This window comes from Leuresthes tenuis, unplaced genomic scaffold (assembly GCF_036924035.1).
Source record: "Leuresthes tenuis unplaced genomic scaffold, fLeuTen1.0.hap1 SCAF_21, whole genome shotgun sequence".
NCBI lineage: Eukaryota > Metazoa > Chordata > Actinopteri > Atheriniformes > Atherinopsidae > Leuresthes > Leuresthes tenuis.
Window position 1 is genome coordinate 23,729,114 of NW_027325375.1, and position 27,826 is coordinate 23,756,939.

General features: G+C 40.3%; 1 protein-coding gene across 2 annotated transcripts in view; it reads right to left on the reverse strand.

Annotated features, from left to right (window-relative positions):
• Positions 1-1,007: 1,007 nt before the first annotated feature.
• LOC140280203 (vacuole membrane protein 1-like) overlaps positions 1,008-27,826 on the reverse strand; it is a 52,381-nt gene continuing 25,562 nt past the window's right edge. For both annotated transcript variants that reach the window (XM_072375498.1, XM_072375499.1), the window contains 5 exons: positions 20,725-20,805; positions 20,213-20,329; positions 17,049-17,110; positions 3,149-3,251; positions 1,008-1,933 (listed from right to left, as the gene is read on the reverse strand). In XM_072375498.1, the coding sequence (XP_072231599.1) occupies positions 1,790-1,933; positions 3,149-3,251; positions 17,049-17,110; positions 20,213-20,329; positions 20,725-20,805 (507 nt within the window). In that variant the 3' untranslated portion in view covers positions 1,008-1,789. The remainder of the gene's footprint in view (positions 1,934-3,148; positions 3,252-17,048; positions 17,111-20,212; positions 20,330-20,724; positions 20,806-27,826) is intronic.

Here is a 27,826-nt window from a genome sequence, read left to right on the forward strand (position 1 = left end):
ATGAAAGAGCCCGAAATGTCAGACAGCCTACAGACTGTTGTCGCCTTGCAATCTTAACAGCCAACACCAGTCTGATAAGCTATCTGACAGGCCGAGAGAGTGAAGGACATGCCTGAGACATATACATGAACAGATACAACAACAATGGAAAAAACAAAAACAACAAAAAAAGACAATCCTAATCCTACTTACCGTGAAAGGAGAAAAAGAAGAGATGTGAATGTTCTAGACTAGAGCTGGTGCAGAGCACAGGGTTCACTTCGCTCAACAGTACCCCTCTGTTTTGAATCTACTCGAGTGATTCGTCTCCTGGCTCCATGACTGGGGCAGTGCAACGAGTTCATTTGAAGGTTCAGCTGAGGTAACGGCACAGACGTGCGCTTGAGAGTTTTTTTTCCCCCTGCTGCATGTGCCTGCTCTAGCGCCCACTGCTCTCAGTCCAGCGTAGCACAGCAGCGGTACAGAGAGGGGGAAGAAAATAGCACATTTCGCTGGCAATTACAGGGAAAAAAGGAGGGTACCGAATATAAGGAGAGCCAGCTGATGTTATCAAACGAGAACAAAAAAAAAAAACAGCTAAAAAGAATATTATTCAGATAAAATGTAGCTTTCCTTTTAGGACTGCGCATATGGTGTCATAAATGAGCTTCCTGTCCTCATCTGGGGAAAAAGGGGCTTCTTAAAAATGCCCCCAGACGAGTGAAGACAAAGAACACTTATCGTGACACTGAGACAGCTTCTAAATTAAAGACAACAGCTACTATCTCGCTTACTAAGACTGCCAGGCAGTAGTCTATTAGTGGAGCACAATCCGCTTTAATCCATAAAAGATAAAAGGGAGAGCAACAAATGTGACAGCCACACTATCTCTGTCTCCCTCTCCGTCTCACACACAGTTGTAGATCTGATTCAATATATATGACTGCATCTGGTAAAGTAGCCCCGGGCTGACTCATGCGCTCTCTTCCTGGAAGCAGAACAATAAAGGCAGACAAAGGAACCAGCAGGACAATTCATGGTTGATTTATCCTTTTTCATTCAAAAGTATTACGATGAGCTTTACCGCTCACACAAAAGAATCTTAAAGTGGTCATCTTAAAGCACCACGTACAGTCTGAAACAATCATTAACATCCCTACTACAACTGACTTACAACAGAACAACAAGTAGACATGAGATGGTTTTGAAGAAGACAATGTTACGTGTCTCATCCAACCAGAATCGTTACTGAGCAACAACTTAACATACAGTAACAAATACAGACCATCTTATCAATAACCTAGTAAATTCAGATAATAAATAAAGAGATAATTAAATGATTTTGCAAACCACCACACGATTAAAACAACCCTAGCTTAGTCAGATAAATTGAATTCAAGTTTCCTGACGGACGCAAAGTCATTTTAAGTTCTTCATTTGGAATAAACTGTACAACTTAAGGCTGTACTGGGGAGACTTAATGCCAACAGCTTCTTCTCACGTGCTCGGGAACACTGAAAAGCACCGACATGGACACTTTCACGAGGGAACAGCTTGCACACACTCACGCTCATCGCAGTAAACACCTACCTTACAGGAAAGAAATCACTACCAAATGCAAAGCCTTCACCAACAAGTAAATGGAAGTCCCAGTTGAAAATAAGCATGCCGCTACAGTAGCAAGAGAGAAGAGGATAATTTGCTTCAGATAATGGTGGGGAATCAGCCAGGAGCGAGAGCAGATACGAGCGAAGGAGTGGTGGAAGCTCGGAGAAAGCTCCTGAAGTTGATGGTGATCTCTTGCTAGCCTTCACTCTCTCTTGCTCTCCGAGTACTTCTCTTGCTGCTTGCGCTTGGCGTAGCTCTGCGCCATGGAGTTGACAATGGAACAGACAAAGAAGCATACCATGATGACCACAACCTTCTCGAAAAGCCAGGACAGCCAGCTCTCCTCCTGCCAGGAACCACAGAGAGAACACAGAGAAAGAGAGAAGAGCTCGGTCAGTAAAGCTGAGGGCCACCCCCTTCACCCCCACACCCTGCTCTCCCCTCTACTCCTGATGCTGTAGGCTAGGTGGGGATCCAGCTCCATGTGCAGGACAGATAGAGATCAGGGGTAATAAAACACGCGGCAGCCCCCACCGTCCTCCCTCCTAACGCCCCCACTGACCCCAGCCTGCAGCCTGCCTCCACCAAGTTAAATTGCCTTGCTTCTCTCCAGTAACTGCTAGAGGCTCAAGTTACAAGAAAAAAGGAACATTGTTCTAGAAAATGCCTTAATCTGTCCTTGTGCAACACAAAGTCTATCCCTTTTTTCTTCCCTTTTCCTTGTAAGCACATAAAAAAGAAAAGTAGTTTTCAATGAATCACTAAGCACAAGAGAAAAAAGAGGGAGTGAGAATCAGACGAGGGGAAAAAAGCTTTGAAAAAGAAATAGGCTTCAGCTACAACTGGCTCTTTTTGTTCTAGACAGGGGGGTTTTGATGGATTGTCACTGGCAGAGAGAGGGGGGGGGGACCCCGGTCTACAGTTAGAGCTGGGTTCAGGCGGGGCAGTGAGTGCAAGTGTGTGTGTGACACATAGGGGAGTGACCACACTCACACACACTCTTCCAATTGGTAAAATGGAGCATGAGTCAGCACGCCCCGCGCTACAGTAGTACAGTTCAATACAAGCCATACCCCACACTGGCCCCTCTCCTCCTCCCCCCCTCACTCCTCCCTCCCTTCAAGCCCGTCCAAGGCAGTGCTAACCTACTCTGTCTTTCTGGCCCTAAACAAGCCTCTTGTAATTTACCGTATCACTTCAGGTTTTTTGGTCAAATCTACAAAAACATCCTATCGGTCTTACAAGGAGTTTAGGTTCAGAAAATACGAGAATATATGTTTCGATATAAGAATATAAGTGAAAGCAAGTCGCACAGGTACAGCAGGTATGAAAAAAAAAAGCAAACAAATTATGTAGATGACAGAAAACAGATAGATATAAAGAAAGTAGATAGACATAGAAAGATGGATATAAAGACTAAAAAAGAGACAAATATCTTTTTTTAAAAAGTGGAGGGAAAAGGTGTAAAAGAGGCAAAAGTAAGGGGGCTGCATTCTTTTCTTGGCGCGCACACGTGAATGAATAGAAACTACGAGCTGGGGGCTGAGGCCCCTGTACTTACAGTTGGGATCCCCTCTCCGGTGAGATGGTGCAGCTTGGCCTTCTGGGCCTCCAAGTACTCCCTGAAGGGCTTCTGCAGTGCCGCACCCAGCAGTGGAACAGCTCTGTTTCCACCAACCGAGGAGGGTGGGGTGGGTGGGGGGGACACAGAAAGAGAGGAGGGGAAGGGGGAGAAGGGGTGGGGTGGGGTGGTGGGGCACAAATCACGTCACATCATTGTTACTCACCAGCCCAAGGGCAGCAACAAAGGGAGGCATGCTGTCCTATCTCCTGTACAGTGTCGGCCCGCTTCCTCTCTCCGAGAAGAGAGAAAGACGGCGAGAGCAGCGCGTGCGATCCCTTCATTGCTCATCCCCACAAAAACACACATGTAAACACACACAAACACACACACTCACACACGCAGACAAAAAAAAAAAAAAGAAGAAGAAAAAAAAAGGACTGATTGTAACAGAAAATAGTGACACTCAAAAAGGAACTAAATTAAAAAGAGCAAAAATAAAGTTGGCTGGTCCTCATACAGCAGCTGCGGCAGCAGTAGTCGCTCATATTCTGCTCCGCTCTCCCCTCTCTGCTCATACACACATACTCGGCTTCCTCTCCCGCTCGCTCACTCACACACACACGTCGGTGAACCCGTTCAACTCCCCTGCAGTGCCTCCTCTGCTGCTGCAGCGAGGAGAAATGAATGACTTCTCAGAACTCTCACATTTATCACTGGCGGTTCCTGTAAGAACTGGTTTCAGCCAATTAATGAGGAAGTGAGTCGTACCCAAGCCGTGTCATCACTGGCTGAGACCTGAGGGGATGGCCTACAGAGGGAGGGCACTGCTTTAAGACGGCCCATATTAGGAAACCCTTTACAAGATTTAGCCACCAACTACAAGCATATTACTGAGCCCCCCTTCCCAGCCCTCTAACACACACACACATACAGAGGGTAAGAAAAAAAGACGTGCGAGATTGCAGAGAATGTCCTAGAATCGCGAATTAGTGGCCCATCTCTAGGCTGGAGTTAGTGATTAATCACTAAACAAATACATACTAAAGACCTTCACTAATTTTCTTTTGTAGCTGTACTACTCCCCTGAGGTTACATTTCAACGCTTTCCTTTTGTTCCACCTTTGCATCTTTTGTTCATATTGGGGAGGCATCATCAAAGCTCGGAGGCACATAAAAGACTTTAGGGCAGGTTTGCGTGGGCAGCCGTGTCACATACGGTTGAGTTTATGGCTGATAACTTTCTCTGAAGGAGGCAAGTCATTTCCGTCCGCTTTCCACCTCTGCACACAGAGATACATCTACACGCACCTATGTTATGGCAAGAAAAAAAAACCCAGATCTTGTTAAATGATTGCATTTACAACAAGGAAATCTTTAAGTAATGATTAACTTTACAACAGTGAATGAGCACAAAGCAAACAGGAAGTCTAGCGATTTACATTTCACCCTCGATTTTGATGAGTGACAAATAGTAGACAAGTTATCAAATTATAATACTAGTTTTCTTTCTTTCTTTCTTTTTTTTGGAGGGAAACAAAGGGTATCATATTCCCATCCCCCACGTCAGTAAATTCCTGACATCACAACACAAAGAAACTTACTAAAGTAAATCTAAACTATCAAACTTGGAGGACAAGCCAAATAAGAGTTTACAGAAGGGGGAAAAAAATAAGAAAATACACGACAAATACACGAGTGCAGAACCCAAGAAAAGAACAAAGAACGAGGGGAACAGCTTTCAGAAATGGCGGGCGAATCATCTCCTACACGATGAGCAATACTGAGTCATGAGTCTCTGCAAATCCACAAAGAAGCTCAAAGCTAGCAGCCTAAAACAGAAATTATTGCCACACAGTCAGGAGTGCCTCTTGGTCTCTTCTTTACATATCTGATGATTTTGTATTTTTTGGGGGACTATATTTTCACTTTCTGCAGAAAGTGCTGAGAAATGTTTGGATTTAGGAATTTCCACTGTATGTGTGTTCATATTTTACCCGTGAGTACCTGTGCTGAATGTCTTAGTGAAATATGTGTGAAAGGAGTTCAGAAGATTATCTCTTTCTTAGTCTGAGATTATGATGGCTTTCTTAGGTGGAATTAGGTGTGAATTTCTTTTGTCATCTATGCATGTCTTAAATACATGTAATCAATAATAAAAGCTGTACAGTTACTGCTGTAAAAAGTTGTTTTTCATGTCCAGTAAAAGGCTTGGAAATTTAAAGCTTATTTTTCAAGTTTTCTTAACTTGAGCTGGCGAGAGAGGGGAAACTTTTATTTAAAATTGGCAACAGCAGTAAGACGGGACTTATTTCAACCTAACAACCGGTCTGTTAAAATCCCTTACTTTAAGTAGAGTAAAACCAATGTTTTCTCTTTTATCGTTTTCCCCTCAGTGAGACTTTGAGCTCAGTGGCCTTGAAAATCAGGGAAATAAATCAGTTTTAACAGAAAAATTTACAGAACTGTCCAAAAAAGCAAACAGCCAAAATGTTTCAGCTCGAAAAATCTCATAAATTTTTTAGCTTCAGTTTGAATTTTCATTGAAAGCAAAAACTCAATAAATTGAATTTCTGTGGCGGGTACAAATTGTTAAAAAGTAATAAAGCTGCATACTACTTGTAGTTTGGTACTTAAATGTGTTGAATTCTAACTTTTAAATTAAATAAGTCACATTGAAACTCTAATCTTATTAAATTAAATGAAAAATCTGCCCAACATATACCATACAGTGGGAGCTATAATGTACTTTTTTGTCCATTAGTTTGCCTAATCATTTCACATGGCTTCTATTGAGAGATATTAACTAACTTAACTTAATTATATTGTATTATTCAAAGCTATAATATAACGTATTGTGTGTTCCATATGATGATCCTTTGAGTGTTTGCATCCAAACATAAAAATGGAAATGATGCCTTTACTATCAAATATATATAAAAAAAACACTTCAGCTTCACGTTTGAGACACTGCTCACTTTATTTTCAAAGGAAAAAAAGATAGGATGGTGAAAAAGGATCATGATAACGACAAGGAAAAGACTTCAAATGTGTTACAACAGTAAAACCCTGCATGTGTGGATCCAATCAAGCTTTAACAGTCGTGCTGTAATTGATTAAATTACTTCCAGAAGTTGTGTATAAAGCAGAAACGCTTTTGCTTATATGCAACCGCATAATAATGTTTTATATAGCAACACATGATTCTACAAATGAGTTGTGTGGATGGTAATTACTGAATTAATTAATATTGCACAGGGAGGCAGGTAAGCTTCTTGACATAAAGAACAAATTCCAGTCATGTGATTTCCCTCTTATCAATAAATTGATTCTGTAAAACACTTTTACAAATCACTCTGTAGCAGTCAATAGAAAATATAAAAAAGTAACAACAGGGGTACTTTATTTATTAATTTATCAGATGAAATGAACAACAGAAGCTATATAGGTTTTTTTTTAAATAAAATGCTACCTTGTGGCGAAAGTAAAAAATGTGTAACCCCTTAAATGTGATGAAACCTGCTAACTTCCTTTTTTTCTGATGTTGGCGGAAAACAACGTGGGTTCGTCTGGACTTTTGAGTTGAAATAAAAAATAAATTGACCATTCACACTTTCTTTGTTAGCACCTGTTGAATTTAAGTTTGCAAAATAGCTTCAGTCTAAATATAGGAGTGCCACATCACACAGGCAGCCGGTAGGATAAGCCCAACACAATGTGATCAATATTTCTAAACGTTTTTCATGTCCAACAGCCCTGCCACCCTCCTATAAAACAACTAAAGTTGTCACTTTTTCCATTTTTCCTCTCAGTGCGGTCTCACAGTTAATCTGCGCAACATAACCATGTGAACAAAAGGGAAAACTTTGACAATTTGTAGTGGTATGTTTTGTGAAATTCAACAGTTCTGCCCCTCTGTGGAGCTTACAGTGAACGTCAATTATAAATGACCTCATCAAACCAACAAGTTTGGGCAGATAATGTGCCCAAATATCCTGGGATGGTAAAGAGAGCTGATCCCCACAGACACACACAAAATGCATTTGAATGATTAATGTCTTCATATGAAAATAAACTGTTTTTAAATATCAAAGTAGTGCCCAATCTTACAGGCATGACATGCAAAGATTGGGAATTAATTAAATAAGAGAAAAAACTATTTCCTGTGAGTGTATCTCACAGGAAATCTAACTATTGCACAGTATAAATGCTCACAATCACCTACTATGTCTAGTTTTTCTGATAAAAAACAAACATGCAGTATTTGTATGTTGTAGGTACAAAACAGCATTCTATGCATCAAATTTACAAAAAAAAAATCTGTATTTTTAAATGCATTTAAAAACAAAAAGCCGACGACTTTATAGTTGTGCTCCACTTCACTTTAGCGTACGGTATGTCTGAAACAAACCAGGGTTTGAAACTTCATTAACAAAGTAACGTGTCAAATGGGATCAAGCATGAAGCATGAAAGAAAGATTAGGAGAATGTCGAAACAAGGAAATAAAGAGGGGAAACCCCCACGTCTTTTAGCTTCCTGCAGCCTGATTATTGCTCCGAAGGGTTAATTCGTGAGCAACATCTTAGCCTCTTATTTTTTAATGAACTGTCATTTCCTGCTGCTGTTCATGGAGCGTGTTTAGGCATTTTGTGTTGGTTTTGTGGCAACTAAATTCCACAGGCCCTGAGTCAGAGGTAACCTTTGACATGGCTGCCCCTTCTGAGGGCTGCCACCTTCAGTAGCACATGAGCAACATTCATAAAATTCATGATTTCTTGTTCTTTATGTTAATGATATCCCGCAGGCATGCACGCACAAGATCGCTCTCTCTCACAAACACACACACACACACATGCCCTGACGTCCTGGGCAAGGGAAGATAGAGAACAAGGGCTCACATGACAGCCAAACCCTGGCCAGGTCCAGGGTTACGACATCATCACAACAACTGGCTTAGGCAATTGCCAGTGTTACCCAATGCTCCACAGGGCCATAGTTCACACCTAACATAACAGCACCCACACTGCAAGACGGATACGCACAGTGTGGTAAATTTGGTGTTCTGACCTGAGGTGCTGAAGCTCTGACCTCTTCACCATCTCTGTGCAAAACACCGTTCCTCTGAATTTCTATTAGCTCAAGGTTGAATAAATTGTTGCATCTCCGATTTGATTAAGTGTTGGAATAATTCAATAATGGAATTAGGAGAGTGGTTTCTCTTTATAGTAAGGAAAATTGTATTTCACGAGCAAATGTCGTAAGGTAATATCTGTCTGTGTTTGCCTGTGGGTGAGTGTCTGTTCCTCCTCCAGTTCAACCAAGCTTTTTCCCAATGACTTCACCACTAAAACATGGAGCCCACTCCTGGATGGAGATCCCCCTGCCCTGGATGTTTATCACATCCTTGCTCCACAGCCATCTGTGTCATCCAGCACACACACACAAAGAAATAGATATTATAGACACAAGCTCGAACAAATGCTATCTTCTTGGGTATGCACGGAGCTGACGGAAAAACAAGGGCACCAACTATAGAAGTCCAATATTCCTCTCACTTCCCTGACAGCCACAAAAAACCAACCCCAACGATCCTCCCGTGTTTAGGCCAGCGTGCCCACACAGACCCTCTTGGTCTGGGTGTGGAGGTGTGTGCAGTTGCTAGGTCACTGGGTAACCACACCTGGACCCTTCCGTTGGTGAAAAAGAGTTATTCAGTGACTGGAGACACATCCAGACAAGTAAGACTGAATGGCAGCAACAGGCAGGCCAGAAATAGAAGAGGAGGCAGATGAATTGCAAAGGATGAGGAGATGTGAGGCACCACTGGTTCGACATAATGTTATGTTTGGATGGATGGCCACTGTATGGGATCTATGGTGACCCTGTTTAATCCAGTCCTTGTTTGAGAGGAACACCTAATCACCACACCCACAATATTTCAACATGAATTTACACTTTGTTCGTTCCAAATGAGACATTTTGGCAGAGAAAGCCAGAAAAATTTAAAAGACAGGAACACACGAGAGGAATTAAATGAACACATTATGACATGTTAAATGTGAAAGACAACATGCACCACAGAAACAAGGACAGGCAGTGGAAATTAATGGAAAATGGAATAGATGAGAGGTGTCCTCTGAATGCAATGTACGTATGTCTTTAATCCAACACAGACACTGAGCACAAAACTGTATCTGTGGTACATTTTTCACCATACAGTACACTGTGGGACTGTATCGAGTAAGTGAGGTACATCATATACACTGCGACATGCTGCTTAAACAACCACAAAGGTTACAGTAATCCGTAGATAGCAAAGCCACAATATGCTCTTTATTTTCTGTTTTCAAAGCTACTCTAGCTGCTTCATAAGTGAGTGCTTTACTAAACTACAAAAATGAAGGTCTGAGGCAGGAAACAAGACCAGTGGCACATGTTTTGTGAGCTTGATACGAGATAGAGGAAATACATCAGGATTAGGAATACATAAAGTACAGCTGCAGGCAAATGTTTGAGCTTAAATCGCACAAGTTGTGGTTAGAAGTCAGCAAATGCAAAGTGAAAGTGCCTGATGTTTTCATGTTGGTATGCAACACCATGTCCTATGGTCTTGGAAAAATATACAAGTTTGTAAATCAAATATATTATTTTCCCATATAACAGTTAAATTATATGGATGTGACCTAGGATAGCAGTTCAGTTCTCGATTTGAAGAGTCATAAACCCTGTCATAATACTTATATTTTATCGACTATAAAATAGTGATAAATTGTTGGCTGTTCTGGTTTTCATGCTGAGGCTTAACACAACAAGTTGTTATTTTCCCAACTGGAGAACACAGTGCATATTTACTTTCAGACTGACTCCAAACAAGTCTCTTTAGTATCTCTCCCTCCTCCCTTCTATGAATTGCTGCTGCAGAGAATAGAGCCGATTGGTGACAATAATTCTGTTTTGACTGAGGTATGATTGATGCCGGACGTCTGCCCAGCTGGCCTCTGAGTCAAGGCATGTCTGGGATGACTCCTCTCTCAGAAAACAGACGCAGTCACACATCCTCATGACAACTGGTGAAAGATACAGCACACATTACGATGTTCATGGGATGTACGAAACAATACACTTCAGTGGATGAAGATGATTAAGAGCTTGAGGTCGTGCTGAGCTCCCCAGATAAATGATCTTCTCTAAAAATGAATCAATGGCAAACTGTTTGCTAAAACAACATGAAGGCCATTTGCCATCCACGAGTAATTTCAGAGGTTTTGCCTGAGCGTGTGCAGGAATGACCTGATGAGCGAGCAGCATGTTTGGTGCGGCACGGTGTGTGATACGAAACAAATGAATGTTGGATAAATAAAGCAGGAAGTCCTGGGGTACAAACTGTGCCAGGGAGGCACATAACATGATACAAGACCTGGAACTCACATCTGACCTCTCCCTAGTTTTGTGCCTTTCTTTGCCTTTCTATTTTTCACACACACTAAAGTTTAGAAAAGCTACAATAAAGTTAAAATCTTTGTGTTACCCCTTCAGAGTCCCTAAGTGCTATTAACGGCAGAAACAAGCCTTAAGTACACAATCTGAACAATCAGTCTTCCTGATATTAATCATATTAAATATGATTCTATATGGCTAGAGTAAGACCTCTTGGCCCTGAGTCAAAGCTGTTACTGCTTCTGTGCTTCTGTCAGAGCTCAGGAGCCAAGGTAATCAGAACTGAAGTGGATGAGATGAGAAAACAGACGCCCTGCTGAGCCTCGCATTAAACTTAATGATGCCATATAAAAAGAGAGTCAGTTGCTGCCCAACACGCTGTCCCACACTCCCACAGTCTTGCCCTGTTTGCCTCTGATCCCGTCATCCTGTACAAGGCGTCTGGCTGTTTTTTTGGTGAGTATGAGAGGCAGTGGAAGGACTGATCAATGCCATCTTTGTCAAGTTGCTTCTCAGGTGACATGAGCACCCAGTGACTAATAGGATCGAAAATACTTCCCTCCTGCAGATTGGGTTAACAGTAAGACGTTGCTCATATGTTCAAAGCGGACTATTTATAGGAGCAATAATGTCGGCAAATGGTTACAGTTTACTGATCTTCAACACAAAAATTGCCATCAATTTCTGCTTAGTCTGCTAAGGTGCAAGGCATCAGCATTCCCTTTAAAATCAATGAGTTTTAGCTAGGACTGCAGGGTACTTTTAGTTTTAAATTATTATTGCAAACATATGCCCATAGAAAAATTACTGCCCCACCTGGATGCAAGATTTATGTAGTGATATTGAGAACATAAAAAAAAAATCCCTTGCTGCTAGGTGACTTTAGATCTTATATTTCCCAGGTATTTACAACTAAGACAACCTCAGTGTGAAAGTACAAAACCCTTGTTTCTGTATGAGCTCGGGGTGTGCGTTGGAAACAAGCTGTAACAGACTTTTCTGCTCTCAGATAACAGCAGTTCAGTACATTTACATGCATACAAGTACTTGCAATACTGTGAATACCCCAAATAGTTTGATTTGTATGACTCGCAGCAATTTCACTTCTCCAGTAACCCACGTCTATTTGAGAAACAGAAAATGAACGGCTTTAAAAGATTTAAAGTGCATCCTAACATAATTTTTATTTCTTAGTGTTCTTTGTGACATAAACGAAATGTTGCTCCTCCAACCAGAACAGTTTGTTTTTCAACAACTTTGCATCAAATCTATTCTCTTCTCTTGTTTTTTTGTCAAAACAAAAAGGGAAAGAAACTGTGTCAGTGTGTAAATTTGCCAGTCTGACACATGACTAAACTCTGTTAACTAATTTATTTTTACTCCAAAAACAACCAGAGAGCCAGGTTAAGGTATAGTGCGGCAGTGTCATTATAATCATTATTACATTCACATGCTGATTGTGATCTGGAAAGTTTTAGTGTATTAGGGCGAGAGGCTCAAACAACCACCGGCTGTCTCGCCCTGACCCATGATTCTCCCCAGGCCTCCCCTGAGCTGGCCAGCCTGCTGTGAGCTCCTAATGCTGACAGCCTTGTGTAGCAGGAACAGCCATCTGGAAGCCCATTGTGCTGGTAATGGACTCCTGCCTTGGAGATGGACTCACATGGAAATAGGTGTATTCTTATTAAGACGTGCTGGGTTGCCCCCATGGACCCAACACACCGGCTTCTACTGGATAAGCTTTTAAGGTCTTCATTCTTCCTGTCTGCATGTCAATAGCTTTCTCCCCAAGAGTCCGACAGCGATACCCCATCCCATGGCACATGACTGAGAGATTTATCAAGCCCCAGACAAGACACGGAGAGAGGGGGGTGACTCAATTAAGATGATGGATTGAGAGGCGTTATCTTAAATACAAGTGTGAATCCAGAAGATGAGATACTATAAAGTTAAACTTACTTTGTTACTGTTGCTGTCTTTTCCGTATTCTCATAAAAATATTCCACCTCAAATTCTGTCCTCTCCCACATTTCCACCCAAACTAAAGCCAGTTTCACCATAGTCACCAGTGACAGGGAGTAGGCATACTGGAATCCTGCAGACAATGAATCACAAGCACTTGAGCACCAAATCTTCGGATGGGCCTCAACAGGTTTTCTCAAAATCAGGGAAGACTTCTGTTTTTTGGCTGCTGAAGAGTTAGCACAAATCACAGCATAAACACAGCATCTCATTACAGCATGCAGAGGGTGATTTTGAGCCCTTCCTGCTTTATATCACCACCTTTGCTGGCTGACAAAGCCCAAGCTGAGATAAGAGAAAGGAGGACTGGGAGGATTGGGCACAAAAGAGATAAATCTGTTGCCCTGTTGTTCTGTGGAGCAAAGCAGCAGGGCATCACCCATTCTCTGGAGTGTTTCTAGGGTTATCAACCTCACTTGCATTTTCAAAAAAAATCCTCCCTGTTCAGCTAAAAAACAATCAAGACAAGAAGAGCCGCATGTTGTGAAGAAGGCAAGATATTTTTGTAAAACAAAACAAATTTCTCTCTCTTTTTTTAGTGTTAAAGACCCAAAAAATTCGGAAATGATAAATCACTCAGCAGTGAAAGGCATAGATAGGGAAACCTGTGTGAATTTTTCATGATTGCAGGTGAAAAACTTAGAAACAACTTTTAAACAATTGCAGAAAGACCCTCAGGTCTTGATCGAAGCCTTTTTCAATCCAGGTTTGCAGGATTTTCTCCTCACTGAAAAACTGACTGCACACACACGGCTGATCTTGAAGAGGAGACATCTGTATGTTAGTCACAGGGTGCAAAAACAAGTCTAATCCCACACACAGCTCCAACCAGCCAAGATATCAGTTTTTGTCATCAGCCCTAAAGGCATTTAAAGAGGACTTTATTGTGACTCTGTCACAGTTCAAAGCAAAACTATATATAATATCATCAAACTACTGCAAACAAATTGTTACAGATTTAGCTTTAAATGGTTCACATGCTTAGAAAACGAGAGACAGATCTGTTCCCATAATATACATGAAAAAATACATTTTTGAGTTCTGACTGACTTTTATCTATTTATTTATCTTGTTCTGAACAAACTGTTGAATAATCCAGAAAACCCTTAATTTGATTAAGTAATTTTCTGGGTACAGTTAATGCCTTTTCTCCACTGTATCTTTTTATGGTCTCGTTCTCAAAAAGAACATCATACAGTCATAAATGCATCATGGAAATGTTGAGTCACTTATGTTCTACATGAGCAAAAATGTAATTTGCATACTGAACATTTTTAACTGGTAAAAAAAAAATTTGGTCAATTTTGTTGATGGTTTAGATGAGTGATGAGAATGGCTGCTGACAGTTTTACAGCCTGATGACAATTAAAAGTTCAGATGCAAACTTCTTCTATAAAACTTGAATTAGTTAAGACAATGTTTTCCATTTGTAACCCAAAGGGGAATCACTTCCCGTACTTAAAGCTACTCATGAATGACAGAAAGCTAAAACGTCCTTAAAATGTGGAACATTTGGAAATAAGCTCACTTTTAAAACCAACCGAGACGACAATTTACCGTCATGAAAAAAAGCTGCAAGTGCTGCAAAACAGAACCTTTTTTTAAATTAAACTTTTACGAGTGTTTTCTGGACATCCCGAGAGTATCAAACAAATAAAACATTGATAAAACCATAATTCAGTAATTCAACATCTGATCTCATCAACGTTCAATGATCACACTCAAATATAGAGCACTTGTAAATGAGGCACCCCTACATGCGCCCCAAATGTTAGTACTTGCCACCAAAAGGGTTAGGGTTACTCATTTCATTATCACTGAAACTCAAGCTTTTATGTTTGAGGGAATTCACCTGTTAAGATTTGCAATAAAAGCCAAATTCTCATGAACTCACAGCTAAAATTCTTATTTTTATTTTTTTCTCCTCAGACAGTTGATCATTTGACTGACTAAATAAACTAAATAAATAAATAAATAAATAAATAATAGCATAATTATAAATAAACAATTTCCTCAAAGCAACTGTGCAGGATTTATGTGAAAATCCTAAATTATTACAAAAAAGTCGTAACCCCTCAGACCCACGGTTATAGCCCTGGAAATCTGTGCCTGTGCCAACTAGCTCACCTATTAAGCAAACAAAAGGGGAAAAAATTGAAGTGTAGTATTGCATTATGTCATGCCAGAGTGAGATCACCAAAGCCAAAGTCCAAAGGCCACTTCAGTCGCTCACAAAAAAAATGCAATTCTCTCGATTTAAAAAGGAACTTAATCCAGAGCCAAGCAAAAAGAAAGAAAGAAAGAAAGAAAAAAAAAAGAAAGAAAGAAAGCCAAAAATATTCCAATTCCACAAAAATGACACATAAAGTGTCAAATAAAAAGATTTCGTTCCAAGTAGTTAAAGCAAAATTTATAGCTATATTTATATATATAAATGCTGAAAAAAAAACAAAAAAAAAACAAAGACCAGATGTAATCAATTGTAATACAGAAAGCAGACTAAACATCCAATTAAAAACTAGTTTGAGAATTTTCAAGATAATTTACAAGAGATCTTAAATCCCAATTCCAGGGACCTGTTTACGCAATACTGAGAAATCAAATTAAACTGGAAATATTTTCCCAGAGTTAATGAATCAAAGGATAAATGAAGCTGAATAAGCTTTCGCTGCTATTCTAGCAGAGGCTGTGTTTGAAAAGCTCTTTTAACATTTCCGGATTTATTTCAAACACGATGATTTGAGGCAAAAATGTTGCTCTGTGGCTGAGGTGAGAAGAGAACCAGGCCTCCAGAACATTAAGAGGAAAGGTGGTTGTGTGTGTGTGTGTGTGTGTGTGTGTGTGCACAGAGATTAGGGCCAACTACAGGCAATATTGTATGTGTAAAGGTGACAATTCTTTTCTTCAAGCAACTTTACAGTTAACACTGCGGTCTGGCAGCACAGAAATGGTTAAGGCGGTAAGCCTGTCACCCATTCATAAGGTGATAGGTGACTGAGAGTGAGAGTGACACAGAATTAGAGCTAAAGGTGGAAGGAAGCTAACGGTTGACAAGTAGTAATGAGGGAAACTTCCGATAGAGAAGAAGCGAGCAGTGAGTCAGACTGAAACCTGTCACTAACCAGTCATCTGTCACACTGAGTCTGCAGCTGAATGAACAATGACTGCGATAGGGTATAGATCGTTTACAACCCATGCATACACATATAAAGCTGTGTATGCTCACAAATACGACATATCTAATATTTTTTCTTTGTTAAGCTTCAGTGAACTAATCTCCTCTGATCATGTCTCATTTCAGCCACATATCATGGCGTTACAACAGGATAAAAGTGCTGTCTCCAAAATAAAAGAAACACCGAAACAAATATACACAGAGAAAAGTGCAACAAAAGTCTTCTTAATATTTGATCTTAACCGAGGCTTTCCAAAACTCATTTTAGAAACAGATAAAGTACAAAAACACAACATGGCAAGAAGGAGGGCTGATGCAATCTCATCGCCTGATTTCAGCACAGCAAATGTGTGTGTGAGACCCACAGTGCTTAAGTGTAAATGGTGCATGTGTGTGTGTGTGTGTGTGTGTATGCATGTGCAAGGAAAAGAGCGAGAGTTTGGGAGTATATGAATGACTGTGAGTGTGTGTGCAATAAAAGGCACTCCCACCAGCAGGTGTGTCGAGGGTAGTTTCCAGCTGCAGCCTCTGGCATCTCTACAAGGACACCCATCATGGCACCAATCAGCACCCACACCAAACACAGGGGCTCTTTCAACTTCTCTTACATCGAGCCATCATTTCAAATGCACCAGATTTTTAGTTGAAAAACGTGTCTTTACCAAGTTCATTTTCTAAATGCTTAAATATCTGAGTGTGTTTGGGATATTGAGAAAACCTTCAGGGCATTGATATGTCCAGCATCCCACCAGCAGCTGTCTCATATTTTATTGGTATACCCCACGAGACTAGGTACAGTAGATAAAAAAGAGAGTGATAAACCAGAGAAGAGGTTCTTATACTAGACAAGAGTCTATCATGTCCTGTGAAGCAACCAGAACATGTTCGTGCCCATAGTCATCCAGTGGAAAAATCCAAGTCATTAATCATCTAACTAAGCCGAGAGAAAACCCAAAACGGGAAAAAATGTGACAAAACTCCCATTTCAACGTCTGCACAAAGTGTTTCAAGCAGAATAAAGCCGTACATCGTCCTCCAAAACACAATGTTTAACTCAAAAGCCCTTCTGACAGTCCATGACCTTTATCAGGGTCATGGAGAAGAATAAGAGGAGGAGGCAGAGATCACACATCTCCCAAGTTACCCGAATGCCCCATGGCCACCCAAAAGTGTACATTAACTGTCAAGTTCTGCATTAACTCTTTGATGTGTGATAGGAGTATACACGCACACACACACACACACACAAGATGAAGCGTACTCACCCAATGAGAGAGACCATCTGCTCCACAATGTGCCTGCTGAAGGTGATGATCACAAACAGTTTCTGTATGACAAAGAAGCGCACACACATCGAGAGAAAAGAGTCAGTTACTGAACCATAAGGCCACTGCTGGGGTGTTGAACCACAGTTTGACCTGCAGTTCTTTAATTTCCCATCACACAGACACACACAGACTCTCATACAGACACTACTCATTATACCCAAACCCATGCCTTGTAAGTCTAAGGTGGTTTGGGCTGAAAGAAGCCATGACGGGTGAGAACTTTTGTCATGGAGGGCAAGAAATAAAAGGCCTGGGCTTTATGACACATAAACCAACATAGCACTCTAATATCAAAGAGGCTATCATCAGAAAAGTGAGTGTGTGAACTAAGAAAACACATGAAAAGAGGAGCGACGGAATCAAAGATGATGTGTCATTACTTCAGAGGGGGTCTGGATTTGGCTGCTGTCCGGTCTGATTGCTGTTAGTCACTGAGACAGCAGGAAAAAACAGTCGACTGGCAGCCTTTGTGGTTCATATTAGCTCTTTGTCCTCCTGAGAGGGGGGCAAAAGTACTCATACTATTTTCTATTGTCTGTTTTGTCTATTTCTTTGTTGGTCGTTGTTGGTAAGTATACATACACACATATACATATATGTACACACACATTTTTTTTGCACAAACATCAAGTGTTCAGCCTTTGGAACTCTTCGCAAATCAAGCATGGAAAAAAAAAACTGATAATGTGCAGAAAAAGCAATAGTTAAAATCTGTTAACCCTTACTCTAAATCATCTGAAGAAATAAAGAAAGATGATACAAAAAAGAATCTTCTGAATTTTCATTTAATGCTGAAGCCATGAAAGCGACATCTAAGATACAAAGATTTAAATGTATAGTCTGTCACAAGAAGACTTAATTCATTCATTTCTAACTTAGGCAACAATCTAAAACAGAGTTTTGATCCAAGATGAAGTATACTGCAGGTGGACATGCATAAATATAGTCAGTACAGCATCCACAACACCAATGATCAGGCTACAGATCGCTCAGCACTAATCGCCTCAGCAACAATTTTAATTTCATGCGACAGGGCGCTTTGATCATTTCTTTGTTACAGTGTTCCTGTGAGCTTATGTAACATTTAATCCAGGTCATCCATGTATTGTCATTTATTGTCCTTTACTTTGCGTGGGAGTTAAGCCTCAGTGTGCCACTGGAAATTTAACAGAATGAATGAGACTTAATAAATATGAATCAAACTTAAACAGGCATGTACAAGATTTAAAAAAGAAGAAGACTGTTGGTTGCAACTGTTTCATTTGAACTTAAGACATTTTGCAGTAATTAAACTGGGTTATGCTTTTGTGTGCCCGCAGCTTCTACTCTAACACCGACATATGATCTGTCATCCTAAACAAAGCAAGAGACAGGAAAGCTGACTAAGATGCCTCAGATGGGTCTGCTCGGAAACTGATGACATTGTCTTGACTCGCTAATTTCTGTTCACTGATAATGTCAACAAGAGGCATACACATCCTAGTCATGATCTCTTTACACATGTACAAACTACCCGGTGGAAGGCATCGCGCGAGTTTTTAAACAATTCTCAACATGTTTGTGCGGCTCTGACAATGCAAATATTCAGATTAAAAAGTAGTAACGTGAAACGGCAACATCCCTCACCCCGCTTCTGCTGAACCGAGGTCTATGTTTTTCCTCCACACCTCACAATGCCTCAGTTCTCAGGATAAACGCCTGTCCCAAGGTCCCAAAGTGAGCACTTCGGTGACATCACTCGTGATCCTCAAGTGACCTGCCGCGTCACAAAAGCCGCTGACGTTAACTATTCACCGGTGCAGAGGTGAAGCTTAGTGAGCAATAAAGGGCGGAAGCAGCAAAGAATAAAAAAGCCTCTCCTTGGAGACAGGTGAGAACACACCTGAAGCACAGGTACAAAGATCAAAAACATGCTTTGAAGCACAGAGGCTGCTCATATTTTTACACACACACACATATGCCTACACACAGAAACACAAGCCTCAAAATCCCCTTTTGTTCCGTCTTGGCCAATGAGGGAGAATGTCACCTGCTCCACGGATCTTTTTTCTAATACTTCTTGTTTTCTGCTCACGCGCTGCAAATATCGGAAAACAATTTTCTTCGGAAGCAAAACTCAACTTTGAAGAAAATCAAACTAAGCAGCTATGGGAGAAACGGGGCCCCCAGGCATGTCGGAGAGCCGGGTAAGGTCTCTCCTTCTGTGAGGCACAGAAGGACACACCTCTGTCAGTGGGGGGCCCCTGGGACCCCTGGGTGTAATCTGGTCCTGTGTGTGTGATTGTGCCTCCTGTGCATACAACCACCCTCCCTTTCCTCACCCCCCCATCTGTCCCTCTCTCCTCCATCACCTCCCACAGACAATGCCGATCTGCTTTAACTTGTACTCACTAAGTTAACACATCTTTTTTCCTCAGTGTGGTGTAGGACAATGCTTTCTGTGTATAATAAGAAATTAGGTAGAGAAGGGAAAAAAATGCTTTGCTCTTAACCCCCAGCTGTGTGTCACAATGAGCAAATTCCTGCATCTGCTTAGAAAACAAAAAGTTAAGCCCCTGACAGTAATCACAGACATACTGCAAATTCCTGGACGCAAATTGAGGATTTTCCAGGATTAGAAGAAACATTAGTGATGCCAAGTCTTCGAACTGCTGTTTCCTAGAGGTTTAGAATGTAGCTTTGACTTTCCTGTAACTTCTCAGTCTGCCGTAGTCTGACTAGTCTACTGCACTAAGCACATGAACTGCCTCAGCTGCAGTCACAAAATGGTTGACTCTCCCTATTTTGCCTCCACAAAATGGCCTCCTTACGACCAGCTGCTCCAGTGCAGAGATGCTGTGCGTGAGTGTGAGTCATTACTTAAACACAGTTCTCCCTTTGAATCACATTTAAGGTGTATTCATATCTCAGACTTTGTTTAAATGTTTCTCTGCGACGTGAAACACAAAAGATAAAAGACAAAGACTTAATATCAATTGTTATGAAACCACACAGGCAAATATAAGCTGTATTCTCATGTAACATTTGTTTTAGGAGCTTTGGGGAAAGGGATGACCCATCTTTGCATTAGTTACTTTAATGTACATATAGTCGCAGCTTACCTGAATGTGCATCTTGACAACCGCCTTCCCAATGAGTGTTGCACCAAAAAAAGTCCAGAAGGGGACCAGAAAATGTCCACATGTTATTCCTGCCAGGTCAAAAAGGGGATTTGGAATCTGGGGGGAAATCATTTATATAATCAGACTTAGATTAGATATTAGACAAGATTGGATGACATATTTTGTGAATTCCCCACAAAAAAAAACAGATGGGAAAAGATGAGACAAACTTATGTGACAGAAAATTAAAGTCCTTAAAGTCCTATTAATTTCTTTAGCCAATTTAGCCTTAGATTTGTATCCTACTGAGAAACCACAAGAAGATGACCGATTGTGCCATCTGTTACTGTCAAATATACATTTCGTAATGCTCATTTTTGCTCACATGTTGAACTATTCACCACTGTCACTTCCTTTGAGTAGTATGGAGAATGTGGGTGTGATAAAATGATTTGGAACGATGAATCTTAAAGTGTGAGTGAGGAAATATGTAGTTGTATGATTTGACTTACAGAGGCACAAGCTAAAATCCCAAAGAATCCAACTCTCTGGATGAGTTTCTGCACTGCTACTTTAGCCCGGGAGGCAAAGTCCTGAAAAACAGGAAAAGAGGGAAATATGTGATAAATATCCTTCAAACCTGATAATGTTTACTGATCATATGATGTCTGTATACTAAATGCTTGTCATAGACGACATATTGTCTACAAGACTCGTTTCAAACCTGCTTCATTGCCTTTTTTTCTCAACTGTAAATTTAAGAAATAACTAACATTGTTCTAATCACTGCTGCAGAGTTTCAATAAGACACATATAACATTAAATTTACGAAGACCAAGTTTTTTCCCCGTTAATTACAATTTCAAACAGTCTAAAACCAACTACATTCATACATTTAATGTGACTAATGTACTATTAACTTCAGGTACATTTTTAAATGATCAGTAGATTCGTTTGAGCTGAAATCATCTCTGTAAATAATTTGGCTGCTGAAAGATTTGTTGAAGGAGAATTAAAGTAACTAGGTTTAGTGTTTTTTAAGCATGTATGCAGAAGAGGGAATTTCACAGAGTTGTGTGAAATGAATGTGTGCAGCAAGCTGTAATGTTGTTTTTTCAGTGATTTCATACAAAATACTTTGAAACCCATTCAAATGATAACAAGTAATTTTAGAATCACTTGATATTGGCAAATGTGGATGAAATTTTATGATCTGCTTTTGGAATTCTTCTTTCAGCTCTCAGTGTTTTTGTTTCATCTTATTTATAATGAAGAGTCTGAGTACTGGCATTCAAACTCTATTTCAACTTCCATTTTTTTCTCTTTTCTTTAATTCAAAAACACCTTAATATCCAAGTGAAACGAAAAATGAGCGAATGATCTGTTTTTTAAAATCTACTTGTTTCCAAATGAGTGCAAGAGTGGCAGCTGCAACAGGAGAATCTTCCAACTCCTGTAATGTGAAATGTGTCTTTAAGAAAAATATAGCTTAAAACAATTACTGAGCTTCAAAGCAACTGTTCAGCAAAAAAATTAAATGCTCTAAAGTTAGATATACTTGTGCAGAGAGTGTTTAGAATTTGAAAGCACAAAGATTTCACTTTCAACACCCGAATGACTTTCAGATACTAAATCTAAGAGGTTGTACTTCTAAACCCTCTCAGGTTCCGGTGCTTCATTTTAAACATGAAAAATCTAAAAGAGCACTTCAGAATGTACTTTTCTAAAATATTTGCATGGCTGTAATTCTGATTCGTTCACATGTACGGAAATAAATGTGAAAAGTAGATGGGAGAAGAAACTTTTGTGAGCAGATGGCAAAGCAAAACATCAACTCTTTAAACGTTAACATGTCAGATGGGGCAAAAAATGACAGTAAATGCTTGACTGAAAGGTAGATTTCAATGTCAAAATTGTTTGTGCACTAATTTAATGATCGCCACCACAAATATCTTAAGTAATAAGTTTACTGTAAAATGCTCTCATTCACCTGTCATATATTCTAAAAGAATTACAAGGCTTGTTTGTCACTATGCTTCTTAATTCTAAAAAGATACTGAACTGGTTTCAGCATGTATGCATCTTACTTCTGGGGCTTTATTAATTCCTTTGACACTGGGGATGTAAGAAAAAGGCAACACACTTTTGGTCATTCCAGTGACTCACAAAGTAAGAGCTTTTCCGCTGGTTTTGCCCTATCACCCCTGACGGCTCAACAAGAGCCTCTTTAGACTGCAATGACAGATTTTTTCTCCTCAAAATGCATTTTCTGGGAAGAGAAGCTTCAACCTGTTGATTTACTTATCTACTTCTGGGAACACTGCTAATGCAAAAGCAATCCTTAAAGGATAGCACACATTTTTGGAGGATGCCTTCAAAATCTAGGTAAAAAATAAAATCATTACTTCAATACTATGATGAATTTGCAACTGTTTTTCATTTGCATGTTTCTGTTCTTGTGGTAATTATTCTTGTAGGTATCAAAATGCCTTCACTAATAACAGAAGAAAGTAGAAACCATCCCGATTTTCCAAAATCTTCTGCACAAATTTCTTTTATCTATAGGCCTTAATATGTTGATAAACTGATCAAGAGCTGGTGAAAATTACAGTCTTCCCTGCAGAAAACTCTATGGCTTTCAGACTTTATCATTATTATTTCTACATTTGTCTGAGCTTCTCTGAAGAATTGTGGCACTTTAATGATAGAAAAACAGTAAGATTCATATTTTTTTTGCAAAGCTACTAGATCTATTGTGGCACTAGCACCTCTTTTTTATTCCGAGAGAAGTTCTCAATATTTTAAAGTAATTATTTTAGGGACTCTGGAAGATACTCTAGGCAGCAAATATTTAGCAGAATTAATCCTAAAATGTATGTCTAATTTATCCAGGAATATGTTTAAAAGCAAACTAACAAACAAGCGATTTAAAATGTTCATTAAATGAATTTCAATCTTAATTTTCTGCAGTACTAAATGCATGTAGTATAGTTTGAATTAACTACATGAAATACAGTAGATGAATCATATGAAATCATTTGATTTATATCTATCAAAAACAATTTTAACCTTATTAAAGTTTAATTTTTAAGGCACTTTAAAGAAGATTTTAGGCCTGAATAATTTACAAATGACTTTGTGAATGCAAATTACATTTTGTACTTGTAATAATTGGATGTTTTTTGTTCCAAAAGGCCAAAAATAACCCTCTTTTTTAATTTACTGCTGATACAGACTCATAATTATGTTGGTTTCACAGTTAGCATTCATCTTATAATATAACAATAAATAACTAATAGTACTGATGGATGCTTGCTGAATGGCACATTTTTCCTCACCTTAAACAATATGAACTCAGCTGAAAGATAAAATAGAGAAAACCAATTTTTGTTTTATCGAATAAGAAGGCCTCACTTTCTGGGGGTGAAAAAAATCTTTTTTTTTTTTTTTTAAATGAGGTGTGGTGGGGAAGCTTGCAATCCATGATCATACCTAATATGGTCAACAAAACCAGTACAGTGCTGATGACATTCTTTACAGGGTGCAACCCAGTGGACAGGAAATTTGAGAGACATGGGAGGTCGCCTAATAAGGTGGTGGTGGGGGGAGCGAAGGGACACTGAATCTGATTGGTTCATGATTTGAATTTCTGCCTCCGCTGATGTCCAATCATGAAAGTTTCTCCTTGGACAACCCTGTAGTTTTAATTCTAGCCTGTCCCCATGTGTGCATATGTGTTTATGCATGCATGTGTGTGTGTGTGTGCATGTGAGCTGCTCAGCTGGTGGGAGACAGGGAGGGAAGGAATGTGCATGGTTGGTTTACAGCCGAACCGCTGAGGACCGTTTCTGAACCAGGGACACCTGACAACCACGACTGTTACAGTACGGACAGAGTCCTGCAGAAACAATCAGTACCATCCAGATGGTGTGTGAACCCCATTTGCTTTCAGACATCATGACACTTGCATTGTTACATTGGGTGCCGTAGTTGAACTTTTGGCTCACGGAGTTAGAGAGCATGAAAATATCACTGCTGCGTGAACAAAGGGTCCCTGAAGAGATGCAAGGGGAAGGGCGCAGAAGAGTGTTAGTATGTGTCTGTGTCAACTTGTGACACTGAGATTTACTACAGTTGAACAATGCGCTTGGATTCTCTCTCCATACTGCATTTCTGGACCATGGAAGCATCTATCTGGGATAGCTGGGATTCAGATTCCAGACTGTTGTTTGCGGCTTATGGAAAATCACCATATTTACCTGGCAGCTTGCCAAAAACTGCCTGCTGTGCTATTTGATCTGTTATGGGTTTGGATTTTCCGCCCATATACATCATATCATCAGTTGAGTCCAGTCTTTATTGGGATAAATAAATACATACAGTAATAAGTGCAACTACAGCTTAGTTTTTTCCAGATTTGTGTTTTCTGTGTTTATTGAACATGTGCTATTATGGTGTCAAAATGAATTTTCTCTAACTGTGGAAAATAAAGCATCTCTGACTGCTCAGTAAAGCATCTGTGCTGAGCATAACAAAAGTAAAAAATGTACCACATCTGTTTGATTTGATTACACTAAATACACTGCAGATGAATTAATGTTATACATGAGGGGTAGCAGAATGCTGGTCACAAGATACATTGATTGAAGAATGTCACTCGTATAATTATTGGAAATGAGGTTATGTCTGGTATTAAAATCTGTGAGGATGGATCGGTTACCTTTACATTTAAAATGATCCTCCGAATATCTGTGGCTGCAGTTGTCAGGTGATAGATGGAAAGTTCACAGGGTAAAACAACAGGAAGGAAACATTATTTTTAGTTACAATAACCAAGAAACATTCAGTTTCTTTAGCGTGGACAGTGCCATGACTTTATTATAGTATGTAGTTATAATTAAAAGATGTACTTGTCAACAGAATCAGTTTTAAAACAAACAGAAAGTGTGAGTTTTTGTGAACAACCTTTGATAGTGAAGTTCTTTTTTTTTTCTTTATTGCAGCATACAATACAACATGATATCTGTTTATTTTGGATCTGCAAAAACTCGTTGCCCTCTTGTCATTATGAAAAAGCTGTCGAATCCCCTTTTTTTTGGGGGGGTCGGGTTTTGTAGAGATACTTAGTTCAAACAAAGACAAAAAGCAAGCAGCAGGCAGTCTGCCCTGTTTGGAAAATTAAAGTGTCATACAAGGAAAAATCTATGCACAGCCTATACACGAGTCAACACCCACGCATAACCCCCCCCCTCTCTCCGTCTCTCTTTGCTTTCTCTTTTTTTTTCTCAATGAAAATCTTTCACACAGATGACACACATCTCCGGCACAGTCGCAAGCCCCCCGACACGAAGACGGCTAAAGTTCATCTCATTAACTCCTGACAAGCCCGCGCCCGCTCTGTCTGGCACAGGAAGTGGACTGATTAAGAACTACTGACGCAACTCAAGCTACAGTCCCCATTTAAGAATAAAGAAATGAGAAGAGGTACACATTCAAATCTGTCCACAGGAGCGCACACACAGACACACGTACACAAATACACCCCTGAGTCCACGTTGACAAATTCTTTAACAAGCTGCGGTTAAAGGGAAGCTGGTTTTACTCTGACTCACCCCCCTCCTTTCAAACAGTTTACTGGAAATAAAGAGGGAGGAGGAGGGAGGGGGTACTTTCAGAGAAGTCATGTGACGGGGCTGGGCAAACCACAGCACAGAGAGCCTTTGAGTGCAGTAGGCCAGGGGGGAAGGCAAGCATACGCCCAGCGCAGATGGCCCTGATTTGAGTTACAGGAGATACGATCCTGGGAGTTGGCAATCAAGAATTCACAGCCTGTTAACCCTTTCCTTTCCAGATTAAAATTTAAAAAAAAAAGAAAAAAAGAAAAAAAAAAAACAAGCCAGGAAATAATCAAGTTGCAAGCTATCACGCACACGGTCCATGCAGGATCCACGGAGACGGTCTGTCTTATTACTGAGGACTCCTCTCCGGCACGATGAGCGCTCTTGAACTGAACGAAAGATTTAGGAGGGGAGGGGGGGGGGGGGGGGGGGGACTGATGTTCATGACATCAGCGTCTGGAGCCGTTAGAAAAAGTATGACTTCATTATTCTTGAATAGTGCTGTTGAATGAAGAAGAAAAAAAACCAGACGGCTTTGCTGCTGTGCATCACGTGCACTTGTGGCAGGAAGTTGGCTCTGTTGGCTGGGAGAAATACCATTGGGTTTAAGTCAAACTGTTGCCACCTTCAAACCTCAGGGACTTGAGCGACAGGGACGAAGTCAGCATCTCAATTAAGCTCTGCAGCCTCAGGATGGAGAGTGGAAGTGATGTTGCAGGGAGGGGGTGTGGAACCATGTTAGGTTCAAAAGGGGTCGCATCCTTGACGGCAAAATTTAACCTCTTCCTGTCTAATAAACAGCAAACCCACACATTTTCTCCATTCCAGTTCCAAGGAAGTCTGTTTTCACTTTGTTCTACAAGTAATGCTGTTCGGCTCTCAAAGGAAAAAAACAAGAAAAAAAATCCAACATAAATTCACAGCTGATGAAAGCCTCACTCCACTGTGGAAGATGTAAAAAAAAAAAAAAAAAAGGTGAGAGGAGGACAAGTGGAAAATTAGAAATGTGTTGCGGGATCTCCTTGAGCAAAAAAGGGAACCCTGAGAACATCCGATTAATAGCAAAAGCCCTGGAGAGGAAGAAAAAAAAGTTTCCACATGTCACAGGTCCTTGGTGGTGCAAACAACCTATGTCCAGATGCTGTTCCAACAAACAAGCAAGCGCACATCACATCCATTCAAACACACGCACACCCAGCTGCAAAGAGAAAGAGAGATAAAGACAAGGTGAGCAATGCACTACGGAAGAAGAGAGGTTTGTGAAAAAAGATACAAGGACAGGAACAGAAAAAGAAAAGTGTTAAAGAGACAGTAATCCTGCAGTAGCTGCGTCACTTCTAATCTGCCTTTCCACAGAAGCGAAACAAACAGACGATGCTCCTCCTGCGTCACATCGTTGGTTTTCTTGGAAAACGTAGACATTTCGAGGCAGAGATGCTCATTTAGACAAAATCTCTTCCTCTGATCACCGCCCGTTCGCCTCAACACCGTATCTTCCACCTTCACTGCACTTTTTTTTCTTCTTTTTCTCTTGGTGGGGAGCGCCCCTGTATCAGTACGTGATGTCAGAGCTGCACTCTCAGGCATATGGTCTGAACTCCGGGACGGATGTTGTTGCCAGCCTACACAGCTGTCCGCAGTATTAAAAGCAGCAGATCTTAAAGCAGGTGCAGCATCCCTGCTCTCGTTCTTCTCTCCACTTAATCGCTTGATTCCCTTGAATCTGTTTCTGTCTACAGGACCAGTTATGGAAACTAACCCATGTGCAAAAGAAACGGGAGAGAATAATGTGCCGTAAAAGCCTATTTCTACCCAGTTTCATGTAAACGGATGACAGGAAAAGGAGGAATGTGTGTTTCATCACCTGTTGCCACTTACTTCTGTGACTATCACATCAGTAATAGACATGCAGCAGAAATTCTCATGGCTGAAAGTTTTTGACTCAAAGAAGCAGCACAGAAAGAACTTTTTGGCTCAAGTAATTGGTGCTACAATT